Source organism: Gorilla gorilla, chromosome X (assembly GCF_029281585.2).
Source record: "Gorilla gorilla gorilla isolate KB3781 chromosome X, NHGRI_mGorGor1-v2.1_pri, whole genome shotgun sequence".
Lineage (NCBI taxonomy): Eukaryota > Metazoa > Chordata > Mammalia > Primates > Hominidae > Gorilla > Gorilla gorilla.
The window spans coordinates 24,036,622-24,049,874 of record NC_073247.2 but is presented as its reverse complement, the minus strand read 5'-3'; the positions used below and the strand labels follow the sequence as shown (position 1 = coordinate 24,049,874).

Sequence of the window (13,253 nt, the reverse complement as noted above, 5' to 3'; positions counted from 1 at the left end):
AAGTTAATTTAAAAACATTCCAGGGATTGTGTAAGTAGTGTAGTATTTCTTCATAGGATTCCTTATTTTCTGCAAAAATATACTGTGCCAGAATTCTTAGTATGTTTGTTTATGGTCAGGTTCCAGAAAACTTCATGATATTCTCCAAGACAAATTGAGAAATTAAACTTCTTTTGCCGATGTTTAAATACATTTAAATATTGCCATATAAATGAAATAAAAGATTTTCTAAATAGGGATAACAAGGTCCAGCCATGAAGATTTTTGTTGGCGGTGGTTTTGATTTTTGTTATGTTTTTATCATAGCTCCCAGTATGGCAAGTTCATTGTACTTAGCCAGTTAAAATTAAGTCTGGGTTCCCATCTACCATCAAGAAACAGAGTACAAGTCCAGCGGGTCCAGGGATACCCCAAGACATCTCACTTTCCCAGATGTGTAGGGGCTTATGTGCCCAGTGAAAAACTTGCCTGGGTTATAAAGCTCTCCTATACTAGTGTGTGTTGATGTGTCTTCAAATTTCTAATGCCATGACTGGTAGGGATAGTAGTAAACTTCAGGCAAAAGTTGGAACTTTCCATTGCTTCCTCTATTTCCCTCATTTCTCTTCCAAGCTCAGGAGTTATGTGGAGATTGGGGATGGGGAGTGTCTTGGTTTTGGCTACCCCAGAGGCAGACCATGAGACAAGAATTTGCATGGAAGTGGTTTACTTACGAGGTGAAGGGAACGTTGATAAAGGAGTGGGGAAGTGAGACTAGGAAGGGAAGGCAGTCAATAAAGCAAGTGTTATCAAGACAGCTACATTTATTCTCCCTCTCATTCATTCATTCATAGTAAGCATGGGGGAGAATGATATAAGATGGAAGATGGAGTTAGAGAAGTAGTCAAAGTCTAGGTCAAGTAGAGCCATTTATGTCATTTTAAGTAGAATGAATTTTATTCTTAATCTGGTGGAAAGTCACTGAAAAGTTTTAAGAAGAGGGCTGACATGGTCTAATTTAAATGTTAAGAGGAACACTTTGGAGCATGGACTAGAGGGAGCAAAAGAAAAAGTAAAAGGAAGCTATTGTGGTGGTTCAGGTGAGAGATAATGGTGGTGTAGCTGGATGATGGTAGGCAGGGGCAGAGAGTGGGGATAGAAGGAGATGGACTTGAGACATGGTTTGTAACAGGACTTAGTAGCAGATGTAATACAAGTGGGGAGGAAGAACCCCACCTGTCAGCAATGATACCCCAGTTTTTGGCTTGAGCCAGTTTGGATGCTGTTTGTTCTGGGGTGGGGAGAAAGGGTGAAGTGGAGGGAAGCAAGTTCTGAATGATGATCAAGAGTTCAGTTTTGGATGTCTTAGGCTCAGTGAGACATCTCAATGAATAGGTCAAGAATGCAGCAGAAAGAGGCTGGGGCTTGAGATTCACATTTTGAAGACATGAATATATGTATAGATGGCATTGAAAACGCTAGGACTGGGAAGATAACCTGGAGAGTGTAAATAAGAAAGAAAATAGGGTCAGAGATTAATCTCTGTGGAAATACAGCACTTTAAATCCTATTGAAGAAGGGAAGAGTAACAAGTGTGGGCGAAGGCAAACCAGAATGTGTTGTATGCTGTGACAGTTTTAAAATATGTCTATAAATGATCTGATGCTCATCCTTTCAAAAGGTGAAGTTTAATTCCCCTCCTTTTATGTGGGGTTGTACTTAGTGACTGATATCTAACAAAGAATACTGTGGGAGTGATGGAGGTAACTGCCGAAATTAGGACACAGAAGGCATTGTAGCTTCCTCCTTGCTCTCTCTCTTGGATTAGTCACTATGGGGGAAGTCAGCTAACAGTTGTGAGAACATTCAAGCAGCCCTGTGGAGAGGTTCACATAGAGAGAAGCTGAGGCCTCCTGCCAACAGCCATGTGAGTACGCCATCTTGGAAGCAGATCCTCCAGCCAGAGTCAAGATGTCAGATGACTATAGCATTGATCAACAACTTGATTCTAACCTTGTGAAAAACTCCAAGCCCAAGCAGTATGGCGATTCCTCAAAGAATCTACTATTTGAAGAAATAGTAAATACAGAACTACTATTTGTAAATAGTAAAAACAGAACTACTATTTGGCCCAGCAATCCCATTTCTGGGTATATATCCAAAGGAATATAAATCATTGTACCATAAAGACACATGCACACAATGTTCATTGCCGCACTATTCACAAAAGCAAAGACATGGAATCAACCTAAATGCCCATCAGTGATAGACTGGACAGAGATACTATGGTACATATACACCATGGAATACTATGCAGCCATAAAAAGAATGAGATCATGTTCTTTGCAAGAACATGGGTGGAGCTGGAGGCCACTATCCTTAGCAAACTAATGCAGGAACAGAAAACCAAATACCACATGTTCTCACTTATAAGTGGGAGCTAAATAATGAGAACCAATGGGCACAAAGAGGGGAACAACAGACACCAGGGCCTATTTGAGAGTGGAGGGTAGGAGGAGGGAGAGGATCAGAAAAAATACCTATTGGATACTAGGGTTAGTACCTGGGTCACAAAATAATCTGTAAAACAGCCCCCCATGACATGAATTTATCCATATAACAAACCTGCACAGGTACCCCTGAACCTAAAATAAGAATTAAAAGACTCCAGGCCCTTTTGCTATGAATCTAAAACTGCTCTAAAAAATGTCTTAAAAAAACCCCAAGCCCCATCTTGCTAAGCTGCTCCTGAATTCCTGATTCACAGAAAATGTGTGAAATAATAAATGTTGCTTTAAGCCACTAAATTTTTATTTATTTATTTTTATTATACTTTAAGTTCTAGGGTACATGTGCACAATGTACAGGTTAGTTACATATGTATACATGTGCCATGTTGGTGTGCTGCACCCATTAACTCGTCATTTACATTAGGTATATCTCCTAATGCTATCCCTCCCCCCTGCCCCCACCCCACAACAGGCCCCGGTGTGTGATGTTCCCCTTCCTGTGTCCAAGTGTTCTCATTGTTCAATTCCCACCTATGAGTGACAACATGCGGTGTTTGGTTTTTTGTCCTTGCGATAGTTTGCTGAGAATGATGGTTTCCAGCTTCATCCACGTCCCTACAAAGGATATGAACTCATCCTTTTTTATGGCTGCATAGTATTCCATGGTGTATATGTGCCACATTTTCTTAATCCAGTCTATCATTGTTGGACATTTGCGTTGGTTCCAAGTCTTTGCTATTGTGAATAGTGCTGCAATAAACATATGTGTGCATGTGTCTTTATAGCAGCATGATTTATAATCCTTTGGGTATATACCCAGTAATGGGATGGCTGGGTCAAATGGTATTTCTAGTTCTAGATCCCTGAGGAATCGCCACACTGACTTCCACAATGGTTGAACTAGTTTACAGTCCCACCAACAGTGTAAAAGTGTTCCTATTTCTCCACATCCTCTCCAGCACCTGTTGTTTCCTGACTTTTTAATGAGTGCCATTCTAACTGGTGTGAGATGGTATCTCATTGTAAGCCACTAAATTTTGAAGTATTCTGTTGCATAGCAATACATAACTAATAAATGTGATATCCAGAAACCAAGCAGAATATACTGAAGAGCAAGGTGATGATCTTTGTTGATGTTTGTTGCTTTGGTATTTTGAGTTTTAATTTTGTACTTAAATTCATTAAATCTGAGATATCATAGAGTATAAGCATTCTATTACTATGTACATTAGAAAAGAAAAATGCTGCCAATTAAACTAAACTATAGTTCATTACCTTAATAATTCTGTGCAATTGTGTCATAATTCTGTGCATGAATTAGTCACAATCGTGTTAACTTTAAAGAACACAGAGCCTGCAATGGCCTGTTTGCTCGCTATTGTTCTCAGAACCAAGTCCAAACTCCTTGGCTCAGTGTACTGGGCTCCTCACAGCCTGGTTCCAGCCTGCCTTCTTTGCCTCTTGGCAGCCACTGGGCTTATTACCTAAGATTCTGGCCAGTCCACTTTCTGTATCTTGGGCTGATGCTCTCCTTATGCATTCTTTTTGCAGGTATGTATCTATCCATCCATTCATTTACTCTTATGCAATACCTACTAGGGATTAAGCATTGCAATGTTTGCTTTCTATGCCCATTTTATATCAGGTGGGCTCACATTTGCTCCATAAGAAGAGTATAAGTGTCATCCACTGTATTCAGTTTTCCCTGATTCTCTCATGTGGACTCAGTTTCTCTCTTATCTGTATTCTGTGGAATGTTTTATATGTTTTTATATATATGTATATATATAATATGTATATATATACACCCTATATAAACTTACAGTTTTATATGTTTATACATATGCATATAGACATATATTCATTCTTTGAAATGCTATACTGTATGTGTGTGTGTATATATATATATATATACATATTATTTATATATAAATAACATTATGTGCCTCTCCATCCCCCTTCCTTGGTCATTTATTAATTTACCTAACTTTTAATTCAGCACCTACTATGTGCCAGGCACTGGGCTAGAACCTGGACTTGTATCCTTCCTCCCTGGCTTCCCTGGCCAAAAAGGAAAGAAAGACATTTTGATGGCCCTATGAAGTTGTCTAGTGAGGGAGGCAGTAGATATGAATCTCTGGCATTCAGAAGAATGTTTGGGCACATCAACTGTTCAGTTAATGTTGCATTAAACTGAATTAATTTTAACACTTTTTATATTTTTTTTTCATAAACAAGGCCTTCACATTGAAAACAGGTCGGTTATTAAAACTTACCCACTGGGACCCAGCAAGTTAATTGATGAAACTAGAAGTACTACTGATCTCTCTGGGTAAAATATTTCATGAAAAGTGACTTAATCATCCTTGGGAAACACCATGGCTTTTAAATCTGTCACTTGTTCAATGTGAGATTCTGGGCAAATCATTTAACAATCTATTCTTTTGAAATTCAGTTTACTCATCTATATAATTGGAGATGTGATCTGTAATTTACACATGGTCAACATTGCCAGTGGGACCTCAATCTCTGTTCTCCCCTTCCTTCTTAGTAATAAGACCCCTATTACATAGCTACACAGAATATAGGCTACATTTCCCAGCCTTCACTTCAATAATATGTGGCCATGGAACTAAGTTCTGGCCAATGGGATGTAAACAGAAGTGCCATGTGCAACACTTCCAGGATGTGGCTGTGAAGGGAGGATGATGTTCTTCATTTATTTCCTCTTATTCACTGGTGATATAGATGGGATATTTATCTCTCAAATCTCATGTTTAAATGTAATCCCCAAAGTTGGAGGTGGGGCCCAGCAGGAGGTGACTGGATCGTGAGGGTGGATTTCTCATGAATGGTTTAGCACCATCCCCTTGGTGTTGTCCTCATGGTAGTGTGTTCTCATGAGATTTGGTTGTTTAAAAGTGTGTGAGTGTGTGGCACCTTCCCCCACCCTTGCTCCTGCTTTTGCCATGTGAGACACCTGCTCCCCCTTCACCTTCTGCCATGATTGGAAGCTTCCTGAGGCCTCACCAGAGGCAGAAGCCACTATGCTTTCTGTAAAGCCTGCAGAACGGTGAGCCAATTAAACCTCTTTTCTTTATAAATTACCCAGTCTCAGGTATTTCTTTATAGCAATGCAAGAACGGCCCAACACGGCTGGAATTTGGACATGTTTGCTGAAGCTCAAGAAGCCATCTTAGGCCACAAGGGGAGGGCCTTCTGATGGACCCATAAAATGGCAGCATCTGGGTCCCTGACTCCATTGAAAGCCAGCCATATCAGCCCAACTACCCACACCTTTGTGAAAGAGAAACACATGTCTATCTTGCTTAAGCCAAGGTTATTTGAGTTTTCTATCACTTGCAGCTAATTCTGAAGGATCAAAAAGCAATGTTGCCATGCTAGCTAGCTGCTATGTGCCCATTATCCATATTCTGACATTTCCTGCTTAAAACCCCCAATGTCAAATAGCTTGTGAGGCCAGTTTTCAGTGTGCATTCAACTGAAAATAAAGATCAGGTGGACTTTTGTTTTTTGATCCTATGCGGTTTCTATCTTTTCTGAACGTACCTTATGTATTAGTTTGCTGGGGCTGCCATAACAAAGTACCACAGACTGGGTGGCTTAAACAACACACATTTATTCTCTCCCAGTTCTGGAGGCTGGAAGACTAAGATCAAGGTGTTGGTAGGGTTGGTTTCCTCCGAAGCCTCTCTCCTTTGCTTGAAGATGGCTGTCTTCTTTTTGTGTCCATACATGGTCTTTCCTCTGTGTGTGTCTGTGTCCTAATCTCCTCTTTTTGGCTTGTTTTTTGAGACAGAATGGCATGATCTCAGCTCACCGCAACCTCCACGTCCTGGGTTCAAGTGATTCTCCTGCCTCAACCTCTCGAGTAGCTGGGATTACAGGAATGCACCACCATGCCTGGCTAATTTTGTATTTTTAGTAGAGACAGAGTTTCTCCATGTTGGTCAGGCTGGTCTCAAACTCCCAACCTCAGTTGATCTGCCTGCCTCGGTCTCCCAAAGTGCTGGGATTACAGGCATGAGCCACCATGCCCGGCCTGTTTTTTTTTTTTTTTTTTTTTTAAATAAGCTTTGGCAAGTTTTCGTAAAGAATAATTTTGTATGGTTTACCTTTCACCAGTCTGTTATGGCATGCTTCTAATGATATCAGAATCATCTGGATAAATGATAGCTAGTGTGCAGAATCTGTAGTATTTTCTGCATGCTGTGCACAATTCATTATTATTGCCACTGTAGTGATGGACACCAGTTTTGGCCAATATGCTGTAATAATGCTATTTCAGATTTCCTCAAAGCTGTACAAAGCTGTACAAGGATGACAGTTTCACTTTGCCTTGTCTGATCATCTTCAGAGTCTTTTTTTACTCCAGCATGTACTTTTCACTTTTCATAATGAGTTGGAGCCTACAGTTGATTGACTCCGGTGATTTTTTTTTTTTTTGTCTTTTTTGCAGCCACAATCTTCCTGTCTTAGGTGTGGGATGGCCCCCAGCCAAGAGCATCCACCAAGATGGCTGGGGAGGGAGAAAGGCCCTAATCTCCTCTTCTTATGACAGCAGTCATATTGGATAAGGACCCACCATAATGAACTGATTTTAATTTAACTGCTCCTTTAAAGACCCTATCTCCAAATGTAATTACATTCTAAGGTAGTGGGGTTAGGGCTTCAACATATGAATCTTGAGGGAGTACACAATTCAGTCCACATCACCTCAGGACACCTGCATGTCCTGCCCCCACTGTCCTCAGAGGAGTTTTTGTCCTGAAATTTGTCACCAGGAGCACAAGTTCATCAGTGGTAGTTCCCTGTTTTACTGGCTCAGTGGCAAATAGCTGTCGGCACATTGTGGAACCTGACCAGCCTCATTTCACGATTCCTAAGAACTTTTTGTCTTGGCAGGAGCCAGCTCTTCCTGTGTGCACAGTAGGCTGAAAGTGCAGAATCCCCTTCCCCAGAAGCCCTCAAGCAATGACTGTTGGGATTACAAACACCCCAGCTCCCTTGTCTTCACAAGGGATAACTAGGATGCTCGTGTTCTACTGTCTCCTAGAATTCCCCAGCAGGATTGACAGAGTGGTGACTTATTTTTACAACACTTCTTTCCCTTTTCTGTCCCACTTCCCCACTTCTCTACCAGAACTTCCTGGGGTCACCTCTCAAATAAACTACACACAGAGTCTGCTTCTGAGAAAATGCAAACTTAGAAAGGAAAGTGGTGGTACTGGGTGGATGGAGCACTTACTCTACATATGTCCCTTGAATGTGCTGAACTAGAGTCAAGCTAAACAGGATCACTGGTGATCATTTGTAAGAAAGCCCTTTGTAAAAATGTCAGCTTTTCTGTATTCACTTTTTTTGAGGGAATAAATTTGGAATAGTGGGACAACACTGGTCTTAGAGCAGAAGACCAAATCAAATGCAATTCATGGGAAATCACCTAATTTCTTCAAGTTTCTCCATTCCCTTGTCTGTCAAATGAACACAATACCCATTTCTTAGGGTTGTTGAGAGGATTGATTGAAACAACATTGAAAATGGTTGACACTGACTAGGGCCTCAATAATATCTGTTGAATGCCAATCTGATTTATGAAGACTAGGTAATATACTTATTTTCGTTGTAATGTTTACATAGCCTTGATTTATGCTCATGAATTACATATAAATAGGACTTTCTAAGCCAGTGAAACTAACTATTGAAATAAGGCTGCCCAGAAATGATTTTTAAGTTGTAATTAGATGATTATTATTTCCCAGAAACACACAGCTCTTTAGTTTTGGGTACATTTTCACAAATTACAGCTTGAAGAATAAAGAAATAAATGATATACCAATCATTCGAAAATCACCAAAATCATGTTTAAAGATAAAATCTAGCCCATAGAAATAAGAACAACAGACTTACAGCTCAGGCTTCCTGTGAAAGGCTGAATAATGCCCCCACCCCGCAGAGGTATACATCCTAATCCCCGGAACCTGTAAATGTTATCTTATATATCAAAAGGGACTTTCCAGATGTGATCGAGTGAGGGATCTTGCAATGAGAAGATTATCCTGAATTATCCGAGTGGGCCTGATATAATCACAAGGGTTCTTCTTAGGAGGAAGAAAACAAGGAAGAATCAGAGAGAAGGCAAAGTGACAAAGGAAAAAGATATTGTGCCACAAGCTAAGGACTGTTGGCAGCCTCTAGAAGCTGGAAGAAGCAAGAAATGGATCCTCCCTGGAGCCTCTGGAAGAAACCAGTCCTGCTGATGCCTTAATCTTAGCCCCGTAAGATTCATTATGGACTTCCAGTCTTCAGAACTGTAAGACAATAAACTTCTGTTGTTTTAAGCCATGGAATTTGTGGCCAACTTTTACAGTGGCACTTTGCTACCAGGGCTTTGAGAAAAATCAATTACCCACATAGCATGTGGTCTCTGTAAGTAAAGCCTCTCAGCAGGAACCTAGTCATTCCCTCCTCTCTCACATTATTTTTACTTGAATTCAGTAGAGAAAAAAATATAAAACAGAAATATGTTGTAAGTAAGGAGTTGCTCCAAACGTTAATCTCCAGAATAGCAAAGTTAATAATATATTTATCTTAGGTACTCAAGGCAAAAAGATCCCAGTGTTAGGACTTAGAACACTTGAGATGGAGTTCAGATCAATAAATGTTCTAGACCAGCACTGTCCAATAGAAATAAATATCCATATATACCATTTAAAATTTTCTAGTAGCCACATTTTTTTAAGTGCTAAAGAAACAGAAGCAATTAATTTTAATAACAATTTTATCTAATGCAGTATATCCACATTACCATTTCAACATGTAATCAATATCAAATGATTAGTGAGATAGTTCCTGTTCTTTTTTTGAAAATTAGATGTGTATTTGATACTTTTTGCAGCACATCTCAACTTGGACTGGTCACATTTCAGGTATTCAATAGCCACTTGGGGCTCCTGGTTACCATCTTTGCTGTATTGGACAGGTCTAGGGTATCTAAATAGTTCCAATACCCAAAGGACATAAAAAATATAAGGCAAGCCAAATTCTGAAGCTTAAGGGCAGGTACATGCATGGAGCTAATGATTTATTCATTTGATGAGCATTAATTGTGTACTATGCACTAAATACCATTTAAGAAGCACATAATTTTCTAGGTTATAAAATCATAGTGCAGTGTTTCAATTAAAAAGAACTGATGCTTATACTGGAAATCTCTATACAGCAGCCACAGTTTTTCCTATAAGTTGTGAAACCCCAGGAAATAACCAGTAGACACAGTTTTCTGCAATGGGTGCCTTGCCTTCTCTGTAACAGTGTCTTATCCATAATGTGGAATCTAGAGCTGATTAAACGTGGGTCCTGGACATTCCTGAAGAGCTGACCACTTGACATTTCCAAGCACATTGAGCAAATAATAAACACACCAGCTCATAAACTTGATAATCGTCTAAAGAAACCATGGTTCACATCTTGAAAACTGCAGAATTGCAGAATCCTGACATGGATTCTCCAGTTTAATATGCTTTGGTTTATCCAGGGGCTTTTGGCTTTTAATTTAATTTGGTGGCACTTTGAAAGTGAAGCTCCTGGAGGTCAGTTTGCTGGCTGCTAAAGAACTATTAATCTCATCTCCAAATAGCATTTGGTCTTTTTTAAGTGGGCTTTCTAGCAACGCAAGAACCTCTAGCATTCAAGGAAAATGTGATTATGAGCGAATTGCATCTGCTTACATTTTTATCATGAAAAGGAAATTGAAACTTGCGATCATACATTCTAAGAACCTGGTTTGAGGTTTGTTCTGTTTTAACTTCGAAATCCTTTAATACCATGGCTAACTCTGATGAAATATTTTTTCCTGTAAGTCAAACAAAGATAGGCAAACCTTCGAGAAGCCTGTACCAAACCAAAGCTCTTATCCTACTCTCCTCAGGAATCATCACTGAAAAATTTCTATAGTTCAGCAGTCTCCGCTAGGAGCAATTGTGCCCTCCAGGGACCTTGGGCAATATCCCAAACCTTTTTTTTGTTGCCACAACTTGGTGGTGGTGGTGGGGGTGGGGGGTGGGGGGTGGGGTGGGGTCAAGGTTGCTACTAGTATCTAGTGAGTAGAGGCCACAGGTGCTGCTAAACATCCTACAATGCACAGGTCAGCACATCACCCCAACAAATAATTATCCAGCCCAGCCCGAAAGGTCAATAATGCTGCGGTGGAAAAACCATATTCTAGTGGACACCTAAGTAGAAAGCAAGACATCACAGTTAGAGAACCAGAAAACCTCTTCCGTTGCCGGAAGGCTGCCCTAGTGCCCTGGTGAAGAACAGACTTTGGGCCAGAATACCTAGGTTTGCACCCTGGCTCCATCTCTTACTGGCTATGCTTCCTCAGGCAAATTACTTTACCTCTCTGTGCCTCGTTTTTCTCTTCTACAACACGGAGATGATGATAATAGTACCTTACACACAGAGCCATTATGGCTTTGGGTAGGTTAATAGTCCTGAAGTGCTTAGAACAGTGCCAGGTCGACAGTCACCATGTAAGCGTGCATTTACTAAGCGTCTTTGCCGATCTCTGGAAAAAATATTTCAGGTCTCAGCTAAGCTTAAGGGCAGTAGGGAATGGCTTCAGAGTCTGCATTACCATAGCAAGAATGAGAATGGTTGTCATCTGACAACCGTGTCCTTTCTTTCCAGTTCATCAACCCTAATCAGAGAGCAGTGAGGAGAGCAGCCCGGCTGGCTCAGCTCAAGAACAGTAAATGCTTTATCGTCCTCGGTTTCTTTCCCTCCTTCCCCAGCAAAACTAGCGACTGACAAGCACTTGGTGTCCTGTGAATAGAGTGGAAAACACAAAACCGCACAGACACAGAACCCACCCACCGACACGCATACCAACCCTCACACACCTGCCCCTACAGCAGGTCTGCAGACCATCAAGCCCACACGCACCCACGGGTCTGCGTGCAGAGCCTCCCTCCTCCTGCAACCCTCCGGACGCAGCCAGGTGGGGCACAGCTGATGCAAAAGGAGCTAACTAGGTGCAAAGCCCCGCCACAGGAGAGCAGGGAGGAAAACCCGTGGGCGCTCCCGGCCTGGTATCCAGGTTAAATCCCGTCGCAGCGCTCACAGGCACACGTGCACACTCACACCCAAACACGCGGGGGTGCCTGCAAAGACATGGGGCCCCAAAGCGGGACCTCAGGCCGGGGGTGGGGGGAGGCCAATCGCCAGTCAGATACTCACCTGGCCGCGTTCCCGAAACTACCTGCCACCCAGGGGAGCAGCAGCGGGAGCGCAAGGCTCCAGGGCAGAGGCATTCTCGCACGGGTCCTCCTTCCTTCTCCTGAGCCCCCCTCGGGAGGGCGCCGGCCGGACCCCGTAGCAGCTGAGCCGCCGCCTCCTCTCTCCTCAGCCGCTCGGGTCCTCCGCTCCACTCGCAGTTACCGGGTGCTGTCCCTGCAGGCTGGGAGGGGAGGCCAGGCACCGCGGCAGGGGCGCTCGCGGCCTGGGGAGGGGCTGGGGGCGCCCTGGCAAGCCTGGCCGAGGCTCCTCTGCGGATGAAGCTGGACGGGGTGAGCGAGGGAGGGCGGGGCGGGCTGTGCACATCTGGCTGGGACCCGCCTCCAGCATGACCCGCGCATCCTCCGCGCTCTCTGTTCACCCAGAAACTTCCCCCAGATTCAGGTCACTTCACGCTTATCAGAGTCACCATCTACTACCATCTATTTCAGGCATGGGGCAAATTTCAGTGATACCTGCACTCCAGGACTTAAGAATTTAGTTGAGAAATCGAAGCAGGATGGAAGGATGCAGGTTCCTAAGACATGATCCCTCACTTCTCTTTGGGTTTTCACGTTCTCCCGGTTTTCTTCTACAAACCGCAAATAATGGGATGCTAGAGCTGGAAGGTCACTAAGTCCTGGGCAACCCTGTCATTTGGCAAGTAATCTCTCAGGCCCATTTGCAACAGCTTACTTACATGGGACCCCAGATGATATCCCAATATAGTAACCAGTGCAGAAATTCATGGCAGAAACATGAATGCTATATGAATTCAGATCCATTTGGGTACTGACACATTCTTTGTTCTGACAACGTGTTACATTAGAATGAATGACTGATCCCTTTCTGTCCTTCCTACGTCCACACCCTTTGGCTTCATGGTAGGCAGACACTATGACCCCACACCTTGGCTTTGGACTTGGCCGTGTGACTTGTTTGATCAATGGTTTAAGGGCAGAAAAGTTGCAGTGTTCCAGTTCCAAGCCTAGGTCTTAACACACCTGACCCTCTATCATGGACATGAGAAGACCTTGCACCACCTATCCTGGTGGTCCAAGGAGAATGAGAAACAGGTGAAAAAGCTACCTCGTCAACCTGCAGATCTATAGCTTGAAGCAGAGCTACTCGGTGGAGCCTCATGTATATTACCCAATCCACACGTATATGAATGAGCTCAGCTAAGGTTGCCCGGCACCAGCCAATCTACTGAGGCTTATTGTGATAGTCCTCTGACACACAGTGGCCCAGTGTGAGAAATGAAATGAAAAAGGATACAGACAAAGAGGAGGTTTATCTTGATTGGAAGCTTGATTCATGGTTTTATAGGCATATGCCTTAATTCTGGCCAATGAAATGTGAGAAGTAGGGAGGGGGAGATTCTTGCTGCAGAATCTTGCTTTACATTGTAATAGATGTTCTTATTGGTGCAAACCATGTTTAGTTGGGTCTTCTATTTTACAGTTG

General features: G+C 42.4%; 1 protein-coding gene and 1 pseudogene across 2 annotated transcripts in view; both read right to left on the bottom strand.

Annotated features, from left to right (window-relative positions):
- The window catches only part of EGFL6 (EGF like domain multiple 6), a 63,761-nt gene extending 51,651 nt beyond the window's left edge, over positions 1-12,110 (bottom strand). For both annotated transcript variants that reach the window (XM_004063804.5, XM_019019816.4), the window contains exon 1: positions 11,751-12,110. In XM_004063804.5, the coding sequence (XP_004063852.2) occupies positions 11,751-11,824 (74 nt within the window). In that variant the 5' untranslated portion in view covers positions 11,825-12,110. The remainder of the gene's footprint in view (positions 1-11,750) is intronic.
- Positions 6,622-7,017, bottom strand: LOC109024631 (large ribosomal subunit protein eL30-like; annotated as a pseudogene).
- Positions 12,111-13,253: the final 1,143 nt, after the last annotated feature.